At 43.1% G+C, this 22411-nt stretch overlaps 1 protein-coding gene across 1 annotated transcript; it reads left to right on the top strand.

Annotated features, from left to right (window-relative positions):
* The first annotated feature begins 1547 nt into the window (after positions 1-1547).
* On the top strand, positions 1548-5460 carry LOC121238089 (cation/H(+) antiporter 4-like). Its single transcript, XM_041134946.1, has 4 exons — positions 1548-1739; positions 2158-2253; positions 2950-3951; positions 4336-5460. Exons 1-4 carry the CDS (start codon positions 1548-1550, stop codon positions 5458-5460), a joined length of 2415 nt encoding a protein of 804 aa, XP_040990880.1.
* Positions 5461-22411: the final 16951 nt, after the last annotated feature.

The following is a 22411-nucleotide window of genomic DNA, read 5'->3' as shown; positions in this document are numbered from 1 at the left end:
CTTGCCAGTCGTGGGTCAGCCTTTGTTGAAGATCAAAGAGTGTCGTTTGTCAGACACCTGGGATATGAATTTGCTGGAGAACTTGGTTGGCTTGGAGAATGTCGATGATATTCTAGTCTCTTTATCTGGTCCTAATTCAGGTTGGGATGTTCTTGTCTAGACCCATACTAAGACAGGTATGTTTTCCACTAAATCTGCATGGCATTGTATTAGAGTCAGGGGCTCCTTTCTTGATTGGCATTCTTGGATTTGGCATAATAGGCTTCCCGTAAAAATGTCTATTCAGTTTTGGAAGGCTTGGCATAGGGCTTTAAGTGTGGATGATAGGTTGCGTCGTATTGGCATTCCCATTGTGTCTAAATGTGAGTGCTGTCCTGCAGAGAATTGTGAAGACATTAACCATGTTCTCTTTAAGGGAGATTTTCCTAAAAAAATCTGGTCATTTTTTTTGCAACCTCTTTGGGCTTCCACTTGGTAGCAATTGGAAACACCAAGTCTCCTCTTGGTTCCGGAACGATAAGTCCTCTTCTCAGGTGGGTGTTACATTGTTACTTGGAGACTTTAGAGGAGAAGATGTCTAGCGTGAATGGAGGGCATCTTTGAATCGCATGAAGCGATTGTCAAATCTATTTCTATATGGAATGGTTCCCTTGGTCAGTCGATTGATACTTCTCATAGTTTATCCCGTTTTGAAGGCATGATCCTTGAGACCTTACGGATTAATCCCACTCATTCAAAAGAGAGGTAGTGTAAGGTAGTCTAATGGCATAAACCTCCTTCAGGGTCGTTTAAATTGAATACATATGGTAGTAGTCTTGGTAACCCGGGTCCTAGTAGTATTGGTGGTGTTATTCGCAATGATACAAGACGGCTTGTGAGAGTGTTCGCCACCATAATTGGTTTTGGATCTAATAATAAAGCAGAACTCCTTGCACTTCTTAATGCCCTGCTATTGTGCATGTCCCTTCAGCTTTCTAATGTGGTTGTTGAGGTTTACTCCATGGTGATGATTTCTTGGTGGCATAGAGGACGATGTGACGTTTGGTACCTGGAGGATTATTGGGAAGATATTGTTGGTCTGGCTAATTCTATTAATTGTCTATTTTAGCATGTTCTACGTGAAGGAAATAAAGTGGCGGATTGGATAGCCAAAGATGGTGTCAATGGTGCTACTTTGGTCTACACAAATACTTCTTTATTGCCTCGGGTCCTTAGAGGTTTGTTACGATTGGATTTATCGGGGCTTCCTTCTTTAAGATGTCGTTAATCTTGGCTTTGTTTTTGTTTTCGGTTGTTGTGTTACTCATTATATTCATAGGCTTGTTTAAAGTCTTTTTCGGGCTTGGGTTCCTTGAGATTTTTTCTCAAAGGCCTTGTTTTTGTCTACACAGTTTTCTTCCTTTAGAAACGAGGTTTTATTAAAAAATTCGAGAGGGCATTACTATTAAACAGGTGATTGCTCACTCTTCTTTAAAAATAATAAAAAAAAAAGGCTTTGTATATTCCATCAATAGCATTCATGCATGGACAAGAAAGAGCTGGCCGAAATGGCATGGGGGCTGGCTAACAGCCAGCAGCCTTTCCCGTGGGTGGTTCGACCGGATCCAACAACTGCTAGTTCGGATTGGAAAGATTCACTTCCTGAAGGTTTCAGAGAAGCCACTGGAGAAAGGCTCACAACCATATACATCATGATGGATGGACGATCCTTACCATATCCATCAAAAGTTTCGCAACAAGTAATTGCCCTAAAAATAGACATTAATTAGCTATGGACGTTGGTAATAATTGGTGTGTTTCCAACGCATTTATGAATTGAAAAGACTCAAACTAATTTTGAGAACAAGTTTAAAGAACCAGCCTGCAACTTCCCCTTTATTGCTCATTCCTACCTTGCATATATACTATATATACGGTTCTATCCGGGGATTTCTACCCCATTTTTTTCGTCTAAAAAGGACCAAGAAATTAGGCAGATAGTTCTATCGGATTATCGCCGGCATGGCAGGATCAGAAGCAACTCCTGCCAGAATTTCAAACTTTATTTCCAGAGACATTATCACAGTAACAGAATCTGTTCACCTTCACTGCAGGATCCATTCGCCGGGCATCTGGAACTACTTTCATTCTGGGATATTCTCGTTTTCATTGCCACAGTTTGAGATCCAGATGATTGTTGTTTTCCTCATCACGCAGGCCTTCCATTGCATGCTCAAGCGTCAAGGAATGCCTCCTTTTACCTCTCAACTCATTGTACGTATAAGTACTGCCCTCTTCGCGCCACTTCCTCTCCCTGCATGAATGTTCCTCTTATTAATTAATTTAATTGAAATTATTTAGTTGAAAAAAAAAAATCTATTTGCAGAGCGCAAGACCCAGGCAGTCTTTTTCTTGCGCTCAAAGAACCAGAGAATTCTATTAGAAAAATATGAGAATTTTTCCTAGAAACCAGAATTCTCTTAGAAAAAAATATAGCACTCTTCTTTTTATTAAGAACTTGACTTGTCTAAGCCTCAGATTTGTTCAAAACCTTCATCAAACCTCTCATGGATCTCTTCCTACCATTAGCAAATATAACTATATCATCGGCATACATGAGACATAAGAGGGGTCCTTCTGGCTTGAATAAATTGACTGATTTTACCTTCCTCAAAAGGGTTAAATTAAAATATATAACTTCGCACTCCAAACTAGTACTAAAACCAATGCAATATTGCACTCTCAAAAATTAATCATGATCGTTGATTAGTGGAAAATAGATAATATAAGACAATCAGCTCGATGCTGAGATCATAAAAAAGAATTCAAAGTACTATCAGTTTTTGGTATAAGTTTGAGTATGAAAGCATAATTTGAGAGTTAATCAAAGTCATGTATATTTTATGTGTTTTTTTAATTTGTACGGTATGTTGAATTAATGTATGCTCTTTAATTATGTGAACGTACCAGACTGGCTTGGTTCTTAGTCCACCAATCCTTGGGCACTTGAAGGTATTCAGGGTTATATTTTCCTCCAGAAGTCAAGAATTGATATATGTGCTAGGTTTCATCGGTCAAACACTGTTTGTGTTTTTGAGTGCTGTGAAGACTGATATGGGAATGATGAAGAGAATGGGAAGAAAAGCCTTTTGTACTGGAATTGCCTGCCAAGTATCACCTTTGCTATTTGGCAATTTACTGCAGTTCACACTCAAAAAATGTTGGCTACCCGAAGAAATGTATCATAAAAACTCAATTCTAACAGCAGCACATTCGCTAACTTCATTTCCAGTTGTCGTTTATCTACTTGAGCACCTTAGGATTCTGAATTCCGAGCTGGGTCAATTAGCCTTATCTGCATCATTGGTCAGCGACCTTAGTGGCTTGATGATCATGGTCCTTTTCGAAGTGTTTAGAATTTCGACCGAGATAAGTGTTACGCGCGCTATGATGACGGTCGGATCAATTCTCATCTATCTTTTTCTCATTGCATATGCATTTCGACCGGCAATGTTTTGGGTAGTGAGGAAGACACCTGAAGGCAAGCCTGTCAAAGGCATGTACATTCACATCATCATGGCGTTAATGTTTCTGTCCGGGTTGTATGCTAATTATAATGTTTTGCCTTTCTTCCTCGGACCTTTTGTTCTTGGTATGGCTGTACCAGCTGGACCTCCTTTAGGATCCACCATTGTCAGCAAGCTGAACTGCTTTACTGAACAAGTATTTCACCCACTCTATGTGACTGCCGCTGCCATGAAAGCAGATATGCATTCAGTCACATTCAGTGACAGATCCATAACGTTCAACATTATCCTGATTTGTTCTACATTTGTGGCAAAAATGGTGGGGTCTTTGGTTCCACCTTTGTACTCCAAAATGCCCTTGAATGATGCTTTAGCAGTTGCTCTGATTTTGAGTTTCAAAGGTGTCAACCATTTGACCATATATTTCTGCACTTTAATGTTTAAGGTAACTATAGTTATTTTCTACTCCATTTTTTCTCCTAGGAAATTTAATTACCTTGTGGGCAAACCTATTTTATCACAGCCCCAAGGCTCCTATTACTTCTTACTATATATATGGAGTTAACATATCCTACTAATTCTTTGTGTAAAAGTTATCTTTTTGCCAATTGGATGAGCTACATTTTTCAATGGTTATGACTGTTTTAAAAAGAAAGCCACGACTGGAAGAGTGAAAGAACATATTAATCGATCCTTAACTGTTAGTTTATTGTAGAGTACATCTTTTACCACATGATATTCTGGTGTAGTAACCTGAAATGTTTTCTTGAACAAGGTTAAATTACTGATGCTTTTTGTTCTGACTTTTTATGGTTCTAATCAAACTCAGGAGGATCCCAAAGAAGGTGAAGCAGTGTTCTCTTTGTTAACTATTGCGATCCTAGTAAATGCACTTATCATTCCAGTTTTGGTGAAGTACCTGTATGATCCTTCAAGGAAATATGCAGGTTATCAGAAAAGGGATATCATGCATTGCAGAGGCAATGCGGAGCTCCGAGTCCTGGTGTGCATCCACGGGTCTGCTAATGTTGCTACTACAATCAAACTACTTGAAGCTGCATGCTTGTCTAGAGAAAGGCCCCTTGAAATTTATGTGCTTCACCTTATCCCACTAATCGGTCGAGCCTCCCCAATTTTCATTTCCCACAACAAACAGAAAACTGTTAGTTCCAGTTCTTCCTTTTCAGAGAATATCATTGTCCCTTTCGAACGTTTCAAACAAGAAAGGAAAGTGGTTGGATTATCCCTAAACCTTTTCACAGCAATCACTCCACCCAAGTGCATGCATGAAGATATTTGCACCCTTGCATTGGACAGGCTCACATCCCTCATAGTGCTCCCATTCCATCGAAAATGGTCCATTGATGGGTCCTTTGAATCAGATGACAATAACATAAGGACCTTAAACTACAATGTCCTCCAATTAGCTCCCTGCTCCGTCGGGATCTTAGTTGATCGTGGCCATTTAGGCCGCTCGATGGCTTCAACGGAGTCATCCTACTCTGTTGCCATGTTCTTCTTAGGAGGTAATGATGATCAAGAGGCAATAATTTTTGCCAAACGCTTGGCGGGAAACACGAACATCACCCTGACTGTGGTTCACCTTGTTGCTTCTGAAACCGATGGAGATATCCAAATAGACAACTTGCTTGATTTCGAGGTCTTGAAGGATGTCAAGCGTAACAATGTGGGTAATGCATATGTGATATATTCAGAGGAGAAAGTGGAAGATGGGCCTCAGACGGCAATGGTAATTCGCTCTATGGCGTACAAGTTTGACCTAATAATTGTTGGCAGGCGACATAACATAGATTCCCCTCAGACCTCAGGGCTTGCGGAATGGAGTGAATTCCCAGAGCTTGGGGTCATCGGAGACTTGCTCGCCTCCTCAGATGTCGTTGGTAGCAAAGCTTCTATCTTGGTGGTGCAGCAACAACAAACAGATGATAGGTAGTCACGGTAGGAGTACATATCAAATTGAGATCAATCTAAAATGCATTCATCTTCTCTTGGTTTGTGTCTTTTTTTTTTTTTTTTTTTTTTTTTGTGGGTAATACTGTAAATTACATGAGATCATAATGCGTGAGGAATTTAGGTTAACTGATCATAGTTCTTACCAATTTTAGCGTAGTGAATTAACTGATCATAGTTCTTTTTGCATCCTCAATTAATTTTTCTATCATAAATTAAAATGTTCTGCAATCATGATATCAAGCCAAAGAAAGATGTTTAACCAAACTAGGAAGAACAAACTAATTGTGACTATTTTTATCCCATTTTGTAACACCTAGCTCGTGGAGGAGCCAAATCACCTATAAAACGGCATGGTTTTGATGTGTAAATTTTTCTTTTCTTTTTCCCATCCATTTACCTCTGATGTTTTCTCAGTTTTACCTCCCCTTGTGTTTATCTGCTTCCCGTCAGTTTTTATTCTTACCAACTCATCTACAGTCACACCACTTCATTGTAGTTTTCTTTCTATTTTCCTCAACTTCCTCTGAATTTGCCGTGCCACACTACCCCCACAAACTCTTTCTTTGCTCCTCTATTTTTGCATAAGTTCTCATAGCCCCACGTACGCCACTGCCATCCACCGAAGTCACCTTGTGAAGCAGCACCACCGTCACTCCCTGAAACTGCAACCACCCAAACACACTGCAACAAGCTGCCAGCCCCACATCCGTTAAACCATGCTCCTTCATCGCGGCACCTAGATAGTCCGAGTGAAAAGTAATCCACCCACCAAGAAGTTTCCCATCACGGCCAAGGAAGCCCCCACGTCTCACGATGTCCCACCCTCACGGACTTCCCTCCGCCCCTGTCGCAGGGAACAACCGCTAGCCACTGCAACATGAGAGGACCCCACTGCTACAGTCCGTTCCCAATGGTAGATCAAGCACACTGTGAGCCTCCTTCATTCTTCCTCACTCTAATCAGCCATCTCCCAAGTCTACCTAGCCGTGCACCACCACCCCACCTCACGAAAACCACCACGGTTAACACCACAACTAGCCACCCTTCTCATGAAAAACCCAGCCGTTTATTCCCCTGTTTTGCCACACCCAAAACAGAGCCACCCCTTTGCAACCACTCCTAAAATCCTTCTCAGTGCCACCAGCCACGACAAGGTTACATAGAAACTGCCGGTGAAAAACTTAAGGTCACCCCTGTCCGCCTACTTTGTTCCCCCACAGTGAGCTACCTTTCCCTACCACACGATGAACTCCCTTCCTCCCGCTCATCTCTCTCTCTGCCTCTCTCGCTCTCACCACCCAGAATGGCAGCCTCGCCTCCGCAAGCCCTCCTCTGCCCTCCAGCCGTCGCACCTTGCCCGTTTTCAATTTTAAGTCCATGCCGCTGCACTTCAATTCATTTGTTTTTCATGTTTGTTGACTTAAAGAGTTTTGTGTGTGTGTGTGTGTATATATATATATGGGTAATTTTGTAACCTAATAGAATAGGAATTATTACTGTTATGCCCTTTATCATGTTTTCAAATGATAAAGTATTACAGAAGCTATTGTATAGTTGGTTTACTAAATAAATAAAATTACATTATTACCTTTGAGATACAAGTTGCATTATTGTGTTTTAAACTTTTTAATATGTGTTAGTAAACTCTAAGTTACCTATATTTACAGAAATTATTTTGATAAGTTAAATTGATTTTAAGTAAGGTTTTCTTTCAAAAGTAAGTGATAATATTGTAATTTTATTATGATCTAGTTTATTTAATAATTATTGTTGTATAACTTAAAAAGGAATTTTGGTATAATTATGTTATTTAGTATTAAATTTGATAGTTTGATTTTTCAATAGTAAGTTAGTTATAATTTAATACTTTAGTCAGAGATTAAATTTATGATACTTTAGGGTTTCGCGGAATTTAGATTTTAGGAAAATAGGTTACTTAGCGTTTCAGTTGTTAGTATTGAAAATTGTGTTAATTTTGGATATTTATGGGAGTACGTGACTATTTTATAGGTGACGATTGATTTTCGTTCAGTACTGCAGTGGAGAAATTTTGAAAAGTTAAGAAATTCAGGTAAGCGGGGCTCCTATGCATGTTATTTTAAAAAGAAAATATGAAAACAACCTCAGTATATGTTTTGCATTTACTCATGAGATACGTATGAAAGATAAAAGAAATGTTTTTGACATGAATAGTGTAGGCATGAGCAATATTTGACATGTTTTTGAAATGTGCAAAAGAGCGAATACGATATTTGTGAATTTTTGTACATGTGATATGAAAATGTTTTGAATCTATTTTTGAACAAATGGAAGTGATATGAATATGTACAGCACGTGGTTTGATATGATATGGAAATGAAAAACCTTTGGCATACTTATCTATTTTGATTCTGATTCTGAATATGGTTCTGATATGATGATACTAGTTCACGTGATATGGTTAGTGCCAACATGATATGATATGATATGAGTGCGTCCACTTTGGAAACAAAGTGGTCTTTTATGTGTTCTTTCCTATGTGTACACTCAGGACTCTGAAATTGAAAAATGAAAAGTTTCACAGTATGATACTGCCTGGTTTGGCCACCGGAGATAGCACAACCTTACCACAGGGGTTAAACATGGTATATGATTTAATATGATATGATACGACATGACATGATAAGATGAAAATGTTCAGTTATGTTATGCCAAAGCATTTTTGAATATGAAAATGGTTTTCGAATATAAAAAGGGTCTTTGATTATGAAACGAATCTTTGAATATGAACAGTTAGTTTTTGAATATGAAAATCGTATTTGAATATGAAAAGTTCTTTAAATATGAACAGTTAGTTTTTGAGTATGAAAAGATTGAAAAGTCACTCTGATTTTCTAAAAACATGTTTATGAGATCTGCATATGAAAATGAAATGTTTTGTTTCTGCATACTGAACTTTCTGAAAAGACTCATGTTTACATACTAGTATATGTTCTTTGCTTACTGAGTTGTTGATAACTCACCCCTTATCTCCATAACATTTTTCAGATATTTTGATGGTACAGCTGGGGATCAAGACTAGAAATCTTGTATAAGGCTACATGAGTATAGTGGAATAAGTACAAAATAGTACTTTTGTTATCTGAGCATTTTATTCAATGGTTCTAATTTTGCTTTGTCAATTGGGTATTTTGGAAGGTTGGGGTTTATTTTGAGATTTTGTGGTGTTTTAGATTATTCATATTGGAGTAGTTGATTTGAAACAATGAGTTGTATGTGTCATTGAAAACTTTGGAGTCTATGACTATATGATTGAGACATGATTTTGAGTGACTAGTAGTAACTCTCCGACCCATCAGGGACCGGGGCGTTACACATTTTCTTTGAGGTTTTGAATGTGCCTTAGAGCAGCTGCGTCTTCCAACAATTCCTTGAACGACGTAATCATGTAGATGATCATGTCTTTTTATCTGGAAAGACGCTTTGATCAGAACTAGATGTGTGTATATACCTCATGATCTCTATAAGTTTTGAATTTCTTAAATGAGAACTAGGCCACTCTCTAAGCATTGTGTAGGTTCCAGCCTCGTTTGTTTTCATAACTCATCCCATCTCATCTAATCATTACAATTTTTTCAAATTTCCATACAAAATAAAAGAAACAATTCAACATTTTTAAATTACAAAAGAATATAATATTAAAAAAATATATTCTAACTGTAAGGGGAATTTTTCCCTTGGAAAGGCCCACGGGGCCTCGGCCCAGGAACCCAGCCCAATGGGGTCACTCATCCAAACAAGGAATGGAACGACAACCAAGGAAAGGCATCGACTGATCGACAAGACAAAACAACCTGACACACAATGGCCGCCCTCGAGAACAGAATATACACGGAACACACGGAGGCCCTTGATTTATCTGCATCAGGTCATCTACGGCTCATATAAATCAGACCGGAGCTCTGGCAACCACTCCACATTAATGGCGCTGCTAAGTAAATCACACGCCACAATTATGAAGTCGACATGAAGCCACGCTACATTGAAGAAAGTTTGACAGTAGATACCAAAAGAGAAGCCTGAACTTCGTGGGAAAAGATTATCTGCAGCCTCTCCAGACACGGTATAAATAACAAACCCCAGGTATCGAAAAACTCTCTCATCCCAAGTCTCTCTTACTTATTTACTAGACTCCAAGAATATTTACTAACTTTGGCAAGGGCGGTTCTCCGGCCCCAAGGCCGTTCTTCCAAAGCCATAGTATTTTCTACCTTGTGCAAAACTCATTTTCGAAAACCTGATTTGTTAGACCTTGGCTCAAAGGTGTGCGAAACACGACGTTAAGAGTGGCATCGTCTGTGGGATTGTAATAGCTCTTTCGTGTCCTTTGTACATCCAAGGCTGCCCTCTCAAAGCCATATTATTTTCTACCTTATGTAGGGCTCGTTTCCGAAGACCTGAGTTGTCGGAACTTGGCCCAAAAGTGTGCGAAACACGACGTTAATAGTGGCGTCTTCTGTGGGATCGTAATAGATCTTGCGTGTCCTTCGTACATCCGAGACAACCCGTTCCAGGTAACTCAGAGGACCACTGAAACGACTCGAGACATGGAAGTAGATCAAATGGAAAACCAGGCTTGCAGGAACTAAAAAACCGCAACCAAAAAAGGCCCGACATGCATAAATGAAGCGTCACGTGGGACGGAAGAGACCAGCGTTCAGCCTCTGGCCCCCTCTCGTGGAAGTGGCGAGCGAAGTTCGAGACGAATGGGAGCTTTGAAAGGTAGAGCCAATTGGACCACTGGAACTCTTTATCCTTGCTAAACACCCGAATGTGTTTGCATGGAATCACGGGGACATGCCCGGAATAGTACCTGAAATCAAACATCACAGTTTAAGCGTGGACTCAAAAGCTAGAGGGGTGCGGCAGAAGCTTCGAAGCGTCAGTGCAGAGAAGAACGCCACCATAGCTGAAGAGGTGGACAAACTGCTGAAGGCAGGGTTCATCCGAGAAGCTCACTACCTAGAGTGGTTGTCGAATGTGGTATTAGTGAAGAAGTTGAACGAGAAATAGAGAATGTGCGTTGACTTCACTGACCTCAACAAAACTTTCCTAAAAGACAGCTTCCTGCTTCTCCGCATCGAACTCATCGTCAACTCGACGGCAGGTCATCGCATGCTCAGCTTCGTGGACGCCTACTTAGGGTATAACCAAATCCGTATAAAACTTGAAGATGAGGAGAAGACCTCGTTCATCACAGACCGAGGTCTGTACTGCCATAAGGTGATGCCTTTCGATCTAAAGAATGTGGGGGCCACCTATTAATGGCTGGTTAACCAAATGTTCAAAGATCAAATAGAAAGAAATATGGATGTCTACGTGGACGACCTGTTGGTCAAAAGCGGGACCTTAGAGCATCATCTGGAGGACTTGAGAGAGGCTTTTGTGATACTGTGACAGTACCAAATGAAGCTGAACTCGACAAAGTGTGCTTTTGGTATCCGGTTAGGAACCTTTTTGGGATTTATGGTGTCCGAGCGGGACATTGAGGTTAATCCCGAGAAATTGGACACCGTCATATGCATGGCCCCACCACACAACATAAATGAAGTACAGAGGCTGGTTGGGCAAATCGCCGACCTTAACACGTTCGTCTCAAGATCAACCAACAAGTGTCTACCGTTTTTCAAAGTCTTGCGAAAGGTGAAGACATGGGATGAAGAGTGCAACCAGGCATTTGAAGCCCTTAAGATGTGCCTCGTGAACCCTCCGTTCCTTAGCCAACCACGGAGCAGGGAGACCTTGACCTTGTATCTGGCCATATCCCCTCATGAAGCTTCTTCAGCTCTAGTGTGCGAGGAAAATAGGATACAAAAGCCAGTCTACTATGTCAGTCGAGCATATCGAGGGGTCGAAACCTGGAATCCCCGCTTAGAGCAGCTAGCTTTTGCGTTGGTAGTGAGCACGCGAAAGTTGCACCCGTATTTCTAGGCTCACCCAGTACGAGGCTTAACAGAGACTCCACTAAAGAAGGTATTACAACAACGGATGCTTCGGGACGTCTCATGAATTGGGCAGTGGAGTTGAGCGAGTTCGATATTAAGTACGCACCCTGGAACGCCATAAAGGGACAAGTGTTAGCGAATTTTTTCGCTGAGTTCACCGGGTTCCCAGCGATGGACGACGGTGCACACCCTATAAAGCCCTGGCAAGTATTCGTGGATGACTTGACTTGTCAGGCTGGAGGGGAGTGGGGGTTCACATCGTGACACCCGAAGGAGAAGAATGCAATTATGCTGTTAAATTGGCATTTAAAACAACAAATAAAGAAGTGGAATATGAAGTGTTGCTCTCAGGATTGCCAGTGGCCAAAGCTTTAAGAGCTGCCAAGATCGAAGTGTGGGTCGATTCTCAAGTGGTAGTAAACCATGCACAGGCGGAGTTTGCTATTAAGAGTGAGAAATTAAGGAGATATTTGGCATTGTTAGAAGCTGAGCACCCCCACTTCAAATATTTCCAAATTCAGAAAGTACCGAGGATGGAAGATCAAAAAGTAGACAAACTGGCATGCGTAGCTTCCGGGCAAGAAGATTCTACCTTGCCGAAAAATACGGTGATTAGAACGGTGGAAGTACCCACTGTCGGAATCAAGGTAATGAAAATACGACCTGGCGCCCCAGACTGAGCAGTGAACATAGTCAGATATTTGGAAACTGGCAAGGTACTTAAAGATAGGCAGGAGGCAAGAAAAGTAAAAAATAGAGCGGCACATTACACTATAATCAAGGGAGTCCTATACTGGCGAGGTCACTCAGCTCTTCTCTTAAAATGTATCTCCTCAGAAGAGGTGCAGTATGTCTTAGCAGAAATACACGAGGGAATTTGCGAGAACCACTCGGGAGGATGAGCACTGGCCGGAAAGTAACGAGGGGGGGCTACTACGCATGGAAGTGTCGGAAATGCCATGAATATGCCCAAGTTCCCCATTACTCACCAGAGAAACTGACGTTGATCCATGTCACCTTGGTTGTTCGCCCAGTGGGGAGTTGATTTAGTCGGCCCACTTCCCCCAAGCAAAGGGGGAGTCAAGTTCATAGTGGTTGATGTTGACTACTTCACCAAATGGGTTGAGGCTTAAGCCTTAGCTACCATCATTGTGAGCAATATCAAGCGATTCCTGTGGAGATCGGTAGTTTGCAAATTCAATGTCTCGCACACTATCATCTCGGACAACGAAAGGCAGTTCGATTTCGACCATTATCGAAATTGGTGCTGAGAGTTGGGGATTGAGTTTCGATACTCCTCCCCGAGGCACCTTGAGTCCAAAGGGCAAGTCGAGGTGACTAACAAGATGCTGATGAGAATACTCAAAAAACAACTTGACGACGGAAAAGGTGCCTGGGCCGAGGAACTCCCTATCGTGCTATGGGCCTACCGGGTCACGGTGAAGACACTGACTGGGGAAACTCCCTTCACCCTCACCTATGGACATGAGGCAATGCCACGGCTAGAAATTGGCTTCCCACATACAAAGTTCAACACTTCAAACAAGAGTCCAATAGCAGACAACTAGAGGAACAACTGGACTTGCTGGAAGAAGCCTGACTAGAAGCAGAGATAAATGTCACATCCAACAAGAGAAGAGCCGAGAGGTGCTTCAACAAGCACGTGTGGCTGAGAACATTCAAAATAGGGAAACTGGTACTCAAAGAAACGAGAACAACAACGAGGGACGAAGGAAAATTTGGCCCCCTACGTGGTCATCGCCACAAGTCAACCAGGCTTTTATCGCCTCAAAGATTTCCAAGGAAACGAGCTACCACACCCATGGAATGTTGTGGACCTGCGGAAATATAACTGCTAAACCGACTCACTCGTCATAATTTTTATATTTTCACATGAAAGTTTCCGACCACAATCAAAATATATATTTTGTCTTCTCTCGGTGATTGATTTTAGGAGTATGGTATAAATAGTAAATCAATCTACACATCAGTAAAGTCAATTTCGCTAAATAAAAACTTCTATGACTTACCTCCCAGCGAGGCAAAGAGGGAAAGGTAGACCCAAAAAATTGCCTTATCTCGCTCGCGGAGGAGTGTAGGTTGGCCCTTGGCCACCTGAAGATAAATTTTAACTTCCTCGTAGGTGTCAACAGGCGGGAGCGAGTCCAATAACAGACTGCCTGAACGACTTAACTCCCTACGGGATATCATAGGGAAAGGTAGGTCTAAATAGTTGCCATGTCCCTCCCTCGGTGGAGAGTGGGATTGGCTTCAAGACCACCCGAATGACTTACCCTGACCTTCACTGCGACGAAGTGTGGGTTTAGCACCAGCCTGACTCAAATGTACCATTTCCTGTGATGTGAACGGGCGAGAATGGGTTAAAACCAAACTGCTCGAACAACTTACCTCCCCATGAAGGATGATAGGCGAGTAGGTGGCTCAGCCTTCTCGTCCAGGAGAGCGGGACCAACCTAGAGACGACCCGAATAACTTACCCCGACCCTCGTCACGGTGAAGGAGCGAATCAGCCACAACACTATCTGAATTACCTCCCCACGAGGCAATAAAGGGAAATGTAGGCCTTAAAGGTTGTCTTATCCCTCCCGCAACGGAGTGCAGGTTAGTCCTCAGCTTCCCGAATGAAAATGTTTACCTTCCTCCTCAGCATCAAAAGGCGGGAGCAAGTTCAATAGAAAACTGCCCGAACGACTTACCTCCTTGCAGGATACCATAGTGAAAGGTAAGCCTTAAGGTTGCCTTATCCCTCCCACAGTGGAGAGCGGGATCAATCTCACAGCTACCTAAATAACTTAGCCTGGCCCCCGCTACGACGAAGTGTAGGCCATCGACAGGCGAAGTCGACGACTGAGGCCAGACACTGGCGGGGTAGGTCGCGAAGGATGGGAGAAGGTGATTCCTCACAATCGAGCCCTACTCAAGCTGGCCCAATAAAATAATAATAAGCAGTACAGCTGATACACAAAATTATTTTATTAATTATGCAGAATTACAAGGAACAAGTTACATCATAAGGCCGCATAAAGTCGTAGAGCCACAAAGAATAAATTACAAAGAGCAAGTTACACTGTGAAGCACATGTATTCATCAACATAGGTTTTAGTATCAAGCCTTAGTCCTAGACCGCAAATCCTAGAGTTTGCCTCAAAACATCAACAGGGATGTAATAAGGCTATTAATTGAGTCGTATGGTGAACACACTTCCAGAATCCCAACAACAGAGGATTGGCAAGGAAATCTGAGCGGAAATTTTGCCCTCATAAATCAAGCTTGGTCCCCGCAGAACCACCACCAAGCCCCCAAGATAACTTACCGACCGTGGAAGATGGCAACCAAGTCAAGGCATAATAAGTAAAAGGGCGAGAACGAGAACAGAAGGTCAGGAACCCCGACAGCAAAGGATAGGTTAGGAGACCCACCCGAAAATTTTGCCCTCATAAAGCGGGTTCATTCCTCGCAGAACTGCCGCCAAGGCCACTTGGAATTAGACCCTCCCCAAGAATGTCGCGCCACTGCAAAGACACATCATACGGAGGAAAGTCACCCACGCTCATAGCCCAAAGGTCACACTGGGGGTTCTGAAGAAGGAAGGTTTTCATCAGCTCCAAGCCTTCATTGTAACCAAACTTCCATGCATCGTTGTGAACCCCAGGACGTGGATAACTTGTTGTGCAAACTGCAAATGGTTGCATCCTGACCCTTAAGCACCAACTGATTCATTGTTAGGGCGGTCTTCGAATCTTTTCTCCGCTGGACCAAAGAGTGAAGGTCTCAGTTCTCTCCCCTTAGCTCTGCTAGGTTGTCCAAAAGAAAGGCAGCTAGACACTCCAACCCGGTAAGTAGCCCGATAAAGTTTACCCCAGTAAGTAGCCTCCGGACCTTCCCCTCTGCTCTATAGAGACAATCGGCATGGTGGCCCAACACAATCATCAAAACGGCCATGGGAACTTCCTCAGTGACTTCCTTGTCGTCATCAGAACACTAGGATTCGTGACTCCCTCATCGGGGACATCGCCCGCCATCCCCACAGCGCCACTAGGGAAGGCAACTTCAGCTGCAGAAGTTGAATCAACTGAAAGTCTCTAGGTCAGTGACACAACACAAAGCGGAACAATAGACGGCACCAACTCTTCGGATACTCTTGAAGGCATAAGGAGACAGAGCACCAACACGGACGACCCCCCAAAAGGAGTGGCAACACTATCAGAGTCAATGAGAGTAGGAGAGATACTGTGGGGTCTCTTCTCCTTCCCCACAACTGGCGGGCTTGGAGAACGACTGGGAACATGCACAACAATTGGATTCTGATGTGGGATACACAGCAACACTCGGAGTGATAGTCTTTACCAATATCAGCATCAGAACACTAAGGGTGGGGGGGACCAATTATCGACATCAGAACGCTGAGTGCTGATGTGGGATACACAGCAACTTTAGTACCATAGCCCTCATCGTCCATTGCTCCATCGATAGGAGAAGGCACTACAAGCTCCAATTTTGAAGAAATCCCGTAAGTTGCCTTCAGTTCCTCTAATTCGACAGAAGTAACCGTCGACTACCATGAGAATCGGGGGGAAGGGAATCGTCACGGACAGCAATGCCTAGACGGAGCCAAAGAGCACTGCACGAGCTTCCAAAAGCGAAGATTTCTTCAGGGCCATAAGGTGCACGGTCGCCTTATCAGGAGGGGAGTCCTTATATAGAAGGGAGCGATGGTCTCTTTATCGAGGCTTCATAACTCCACATACCTCACACATGTCCCACTCAAGTACCAGGATACCTCAATTAATGCAACTGTTGCGAAGCATATCCACTAGAATGACGTGTGAATTAATGACTGCAAAACATAAAGATGTGACGTGGAAGTCAGAGAGGCGCCATTCAATACGAAGACGTGGCAAATGTCGTACTGCCATGTAGGTGGAATACAGAAGATCACTTAGCATGCTACCAGGCAGGCCGGGAGCTTAATCAGGCATAAGAGCGAAGGGAATAAAAGAAATTCCTCCTATACTTGTCTTGGAAGAATTGGTGGGGTAACTATAAGGAAAATTTTCGCCTAAGAAAGGCCCACCAGGCCTCTGCCCAGGAACCCAGACCAATGGGGTCTCTCATTCAAACAAGGAACGGAATGACAACTAGGGAAGGGCTCGGACTGATCGACAAGACAGAACGACCTGACTCACTGTGGCTGTCCTCGAGAACAGAATGTGTGACACAAGGAGAACATGGAGGACCCTCGTTTTATAGGCATCACGTCATCTACGACTCATATAAATCAGACCATGGCTCAGGGAACCATTCCACATTAATGGCATTACTAATTAAATCACATGCCATAATTATGAAGCCGACATGAAGTCACGCCACATTAAAGAATGTCTGACAGTATGCACCAAAAGAGAAGCCTAAACTTTGTGGGAAAAGACTATCTGCACCCTCCCCAGACACGATATAAATAGCAAACCCTAGGTACCGAAAAACTCTTTCTGATCCCAAGTTTCTCTTATTTATTTACTACACTTCAAGAATATTTACTTTGGCATCAGAGGTTCCCTGACCCCAGGCCACCCTATCAAAGAAGCAGTATTTTCTACCTTGTGCAGGGTTCATTTTCAAAGAGCTGAGTTGTCAGAGCTTGGCCCGAAAGTGTGCGAAACACGACGTTAACACTAACAATATTTTATTCAACTTTAACTTTAATCTCAATTCATTTTGTTGAGGACATGTTTCAATGCTTGGCACTCTCGATCTCCTACAACCAAAGAGTAAAAGGGCTTGGGGTGGTAAAGGAGACCCTCTGATGGCTTAGTCAGTAATGATAGGAGTAATCTTAGAGCCAATCAATATTCTAGCCTTGTTAACGTACCTAGCCCCTTTAAATAGAGACTTTGCCTTTTTCTGATCCTTTCAGTTTAGATAACTTATCTGTTATTTGAAACTTGAATTCCCGTTCCTCAAAGTTATCTATCTATTTGAGTGGATAGACACCTTTAACAACGCTGGGATAGTTAGCGAGCACTCTCTTTATCGGTTCAGCCTGAACCCTACCAAGTCAGGTGGGTATTTAGGCCTCAGATGTCTTGCTGGTTCGGGGAGGTCCAGGCCCAGGAAACACCCTGAGGGTCTCTTGGAGTATTGGAGCCCTTCTAGTTACCCCGCGAGGTCTCATGGCATATTGTGCAATGGGTCTTTTACATTAGACGTTCTAAGGTTTTCGGTTGATTTACTTTATTCCCTTTAAATCACTATGTCATATGGTGGACTCTTTAAATGACTTAAAGAGGTGTTGGGTTTTGTAATTATTGTTGTCTGTGAGGTTTGGCTCTGGGCCTTACGATTTGAGCCCAATGCCTTGTGCTCCTTTTAGCTTCGCGAGTTCTTGCCACGTGCCAAGGGCTTCTATGTTGATGTTTGGAACTCTGAGTTGTGATTCAGGCCTCAGGTGGGTATTTAGGTCTCACGTGTCTTGCTGGGTCGTGGAGGTCCAGGCCCAGAAAACACCATGCGGGCCTCTGGGAGTGTTGAAGCCTTTCCTGTTACCCCACGAGGTCTTATGGCATATTGTGCAATGGGTCTTTTACATTAGATGTTCTAAGGTTTTCGGTTGATTTACTTTATTCCCTTTAAATTACTTTGTCATATGGTGGACTTTTTAAATCACTTAAAGAAGTGTTGGGCTTTGTAATTATTGATGTCTGTAAGGTTAGGCTCTAGGCCTTACAATTTGAGCCCAATGGCTTGTGCTCCTTTCAGCTACCCCACGAGTCCTTGCCAGGCTCCAAGGGCTTCTGTGGCGACATTTGGAACTCTACATCGTAATTCCCCACGATTTTTGTTAAAAAATCGATACGCCTTGCCCACGATCTCTGTCAGAAAATGATATACATTCTCTCTTATCAACTGCCGTCAGTATTTATTGCAAGGCATTGTTCACCTTTCTTTTCGTCCAGTCTTCTTGCGCAAGTCTCTTGATTTACTCCTTCGCTCTTCTTATTCCCATCTCTTCGTGCTTCTTGGTTCTTTTCCTTTCTTTCCTGGTTCTCTTCTTTCTTTCCTTCCTTCGCACTTTCTACATCTGCATTTTCATGGCTTCTGGCAAGAACCCTGTCGTAGGCTCTTCTTGAGGTGGTGGTCCTTCACGACCCCGCAAGCCCTCTATCCCAGGTGGTGCAGGTGGCACCGCTACTAGCCCTAACGTCGATGGAAGCATTTCTCACTCCATTGGGTTTCCTCTCTCTCCCACCGCAAATTGGATAGTGCGAAGGACCATTTCACTATCCCCGACTTAGTGGGGTTGTCTCTGCCTGGCCAACGGAAGGGAGCGGTGGGCATCAGAGGTATGGCCATTTTCGTCACTCTTTATTTGGCTATGTTTACAATGGGGCTTCGTCTGCCCTTCATGTGGACCATTTGTGACATCTTAGACGTCTTAGGTCTTGCTCCGGCCCAACTGGTGCTGAATACATGGTGCATCTTGATGGCTTGCTGCATTTTATGGCGGTGAGTTTTGGAACCCACCGGTGACAACTATCCTAATCTCACTTCTTGAGAATTCCTTTCCTTCACGGGTTTAGGCGTATGGATGGGAATCTATGTAGTTTTAGATCCCATAGTAAACTTGTTCAACTTGAGTGTAAATACTCCCACACTAAAGATTGGTCCAAGAATTTCTTCTTTGTTTTGGGAAAGGGGTGAGAATTTTAGGCGAATGAGGATTTACATTGGGAGTTTCCCATTCGAGCAGATTGATCGCTCGTTCCTAACGAGCGTGACTTTAAGGTCTTACTGTCCCCACGAGAATAAGCTCACATCCGTTTGGTTCAATCTTGGGCAGTGGCCAATCTTAACTCTACCTAGTCTGATGCTCTTTTAACGCCCATAAACATTGATAGATTTTTTATGGTCCCTAGTCGTGCCAATATACTTGGTCGCGAGATCTTGGGTGCCCCTTATCCGACGGGAAATCTAAAAAGGGGACCACCTATAGAGGCAGAGGGAAAGAAAAAGAAGGCTCGTCTTGTGGCGGAACTGACAGACGCATCTAGTTTCCTTTAGGAGTGCTCCACTTCCCCCTCCCCCTGTCAAACAAAAGAGAGGGGAGGAAACCCCCATTAACTTGATCTGATTCGCTGGATGCTATCATGGCTCAAACGGATATTGAACTTGATTTTATTATTGAAGGTGAAGAGGCGGATGTCTTGATGTCGAGAAATTCTGTTGGGCAAGTAGTTACTCCAGAGAATGCCCCTCCCCAAGAAGTGGAGGACTTTATCTCTGATATGGACCCAAGTCGCCTTAACGCACCTCTTGTTGGTGACCTTCCTCCCTTCTTGGCTGAAGATGAGGACTCATTTCACTTAGTGGCTGCTGACGAGTACTCATCTGCTGCATCGATGATTTCGGGTGGGAAGACTCATAAGCTGCCCCTCATCTTCCCGAGGGGGGCGACGAACCTTCTCCTACTTTATTGTGAGAGGATGTCGTTCCCCCTGCCTACAACACTTCATTGGGAAGGGGTGGAGAAACTTACCCAACATTTTCTGTCGGTGATGGGCGAACTGGATATTCTGACAAGGCTCCATTCCAGAAGAGTGCCACCATTCCTCCAATTCACCAAATAGCCGGGACCTCAACTCAAGCAAATGCCAGCCCCTCGCCTCCCCCTGCTCGGCAATCGTTGATTCCGAAAGGTGTGACTAGGGTTTCCTTCCAGATCCCTACTGCTCGGGATGGTGCCTCCTCCTCTCAAGCCTTCAGATCATGCCATAATGAAGCATTTTGTTCCATTGTTCTCCACTTACACGACATTCTTTACTTTTATTGTTTTAACTCCACTTGGATCATTGTTATTTTTTTGGACCATGATTTCCTTTGTTCTGATTGATTTCCAGGAAGTTGATAGGTTGGCTGAGATGATTGTTGAAGATCGAATGGAGCTCAAACAGGAAAACGACTCCATGCTTCATTGGTAGAGCTCACGGGGCTGTCACTTCTGCTCGGGAGGAAAACAAAAAGCTGGCGGCGGAGCTTGCTTAGGTTGAAACTTTCTACCGAGAACAAGTAGCTTCTCTTTAGTCCCAATTGGCAAGTGCATTGGACAAGAACGCGCTGTATAAGGCTAGGGTTGTCGAGACGAAGCCTGAGCAAAACAACTTTACTTCGCATCTGAATGGGATGGAGAAAGAAGTGGAGGACTTAAGGCAAAAACTGATTGCCTCACTTGCCTAGCTGCTTGTAAGGAAGAAAGGCGGGAAACCCTCCTCTGACTAAGTGTTGCTCAGGGCAAGGAATTTAAAGTAGAGCAGGACTTGGCTGTAGCCAAGAATTCCCTCAAAGAACATGATCACAATTTTTTGATGATGAGTAAGAGTTGGGAGGGCAATAAAAAGGCTTTGGTTGCTTCTGAGCTGAAAATCTCCGAGCTGAATCAGGAACTGGGCCATTTGCAGGAGCAAATTAATCACTTTATCCCTTAGATCAACTATGCCCGTGCAATTCGGGATCGCGATTTTGGGATTGGTTTCAAACTTGGCATCAAATAGTTGTTGTCACTTCTACTCGCACATCCCAAGACAAAGCTCCGCACATTGAATTAGAGAGACATATGCACCAGCTCTGCAACCTACCATTACTTTGACTCCATTGGGCGAGATGTAATGCCAGACGCCTTTCCTCCTCCCCCGCCTACTCCTTGAAATTTTATTTCTTGCATTTTGACTATGTTTGTATTTCGGGCAAAACGCCCTTTAGTGATTGTATATTCTGGTTTTGGGAACTCATTTTGTTATTATCAAGTTATATGAATCTTTTATGGTTGAAAACCTTATCCTTTCACTTTAATTAGTTGTGTATCCATGGAGCTATGTCTAAGTGGATTGTACATATAGTTTACCTCGACTTCAACATAACTCATGACAAATTGGATCAATGGGCTGGTTTGTTTTCAGAGATGAGATGCGATGAGATGAGATGAGATTAAAGTTAAAAAGTTGAATAAAATATTGTTAGAATGTATTTTTTAATATTATTTTTATTTTGAGATTTGAAAAAGTTGAATTGTTTATTTTATTTTGTATGAGGATTTGAAAAAGTTATAATGATGAGGTGAGATGAGATGAGATGTTTTCTGAAAACAAACAAGGCCTTAGATAAAGGAGGGAACGAATAAGAATGGGATTTAACTTATTTAGAATCCAACTGTGACTTAGCCAGTTGGGTGGCTATCTGCTTGTTCGTGTCGCTTGGACTGCATGATCTTGGTGAGTGGAGGTAGGTGGGAGAGTTACCTGGTTGTTTGATTTTTAGCGATTGGCGCAACAGGAGGGTTCCTAGACTGTGTAGCCTTGGCGAGAAGGTGTAGCGGGAGAGTTGTTCGACCACGTAACCTTGGCAATTGGAGTAAGGTGGGAGAGTTGCTCGACCACTTCATATTGGTGATTGGTGTAACGGGAGAGTTCCTCGACCGTGTCGACTTGGCGAGAAGGTGTAAAGAGAGTTCTCGACTGGGTAACCTTGGCATTGGAGTAAGACGGGAGGGTTGCTCGACCGCTTCATTATGGCGATTGGCATAATAGGGGGGTTCCTCGACCGTGTAGCCTTGGCGAAAAGGTGTAGCGAGAGAGTTCTCGACTGCATAACCTTAGCGATTGGAGTAAGGCAGGAGAGTTGCTCGATCACTTCATATTGGTGATTAGCGTAACGGGAGAGTTCCTCAACCATGTAGCCTTGGCAAGAAGGTGTAGCGGGAGAGTTGATCGACTGCGTAACTTTGGCGATTGGAGTAAGGTGAGAGAGTTGCTCGACCACTTCGTATTGGCGAGAAGGTGCAGTGGGAGAGTTGCTCGACCACGTAACCTTGATGATTGGAATAAGGAATGAGAGTTGCTCGATTGCTTCGTATTGACGAGAAGGTGTAGTGGGAGA

Source organism: Juglans microcarpa x Juglans regia, chromosome 7D (assembly GCF_004785595.1).
Source record: "Juglans microcarpa x Juglans regia isolate MS1-56 chromosome 7D, Jm3101_v1.0, whole genome shotgun sequence".
In the NCBI taxonomy this organism is placed as follows: domain Eukaryota; kingdom Viridiplantae; phylum Streptophyta; class Magnoliopsida; order Fagales; family Juglandaceae; genus Juglans; species Juglans microcarpa x Juglans regia.
The sequence above is the reverse complement of the archived record's forward strand: the minus strand, read 5'-3'. Positions and strand labels throughout refer to the sequence as shown.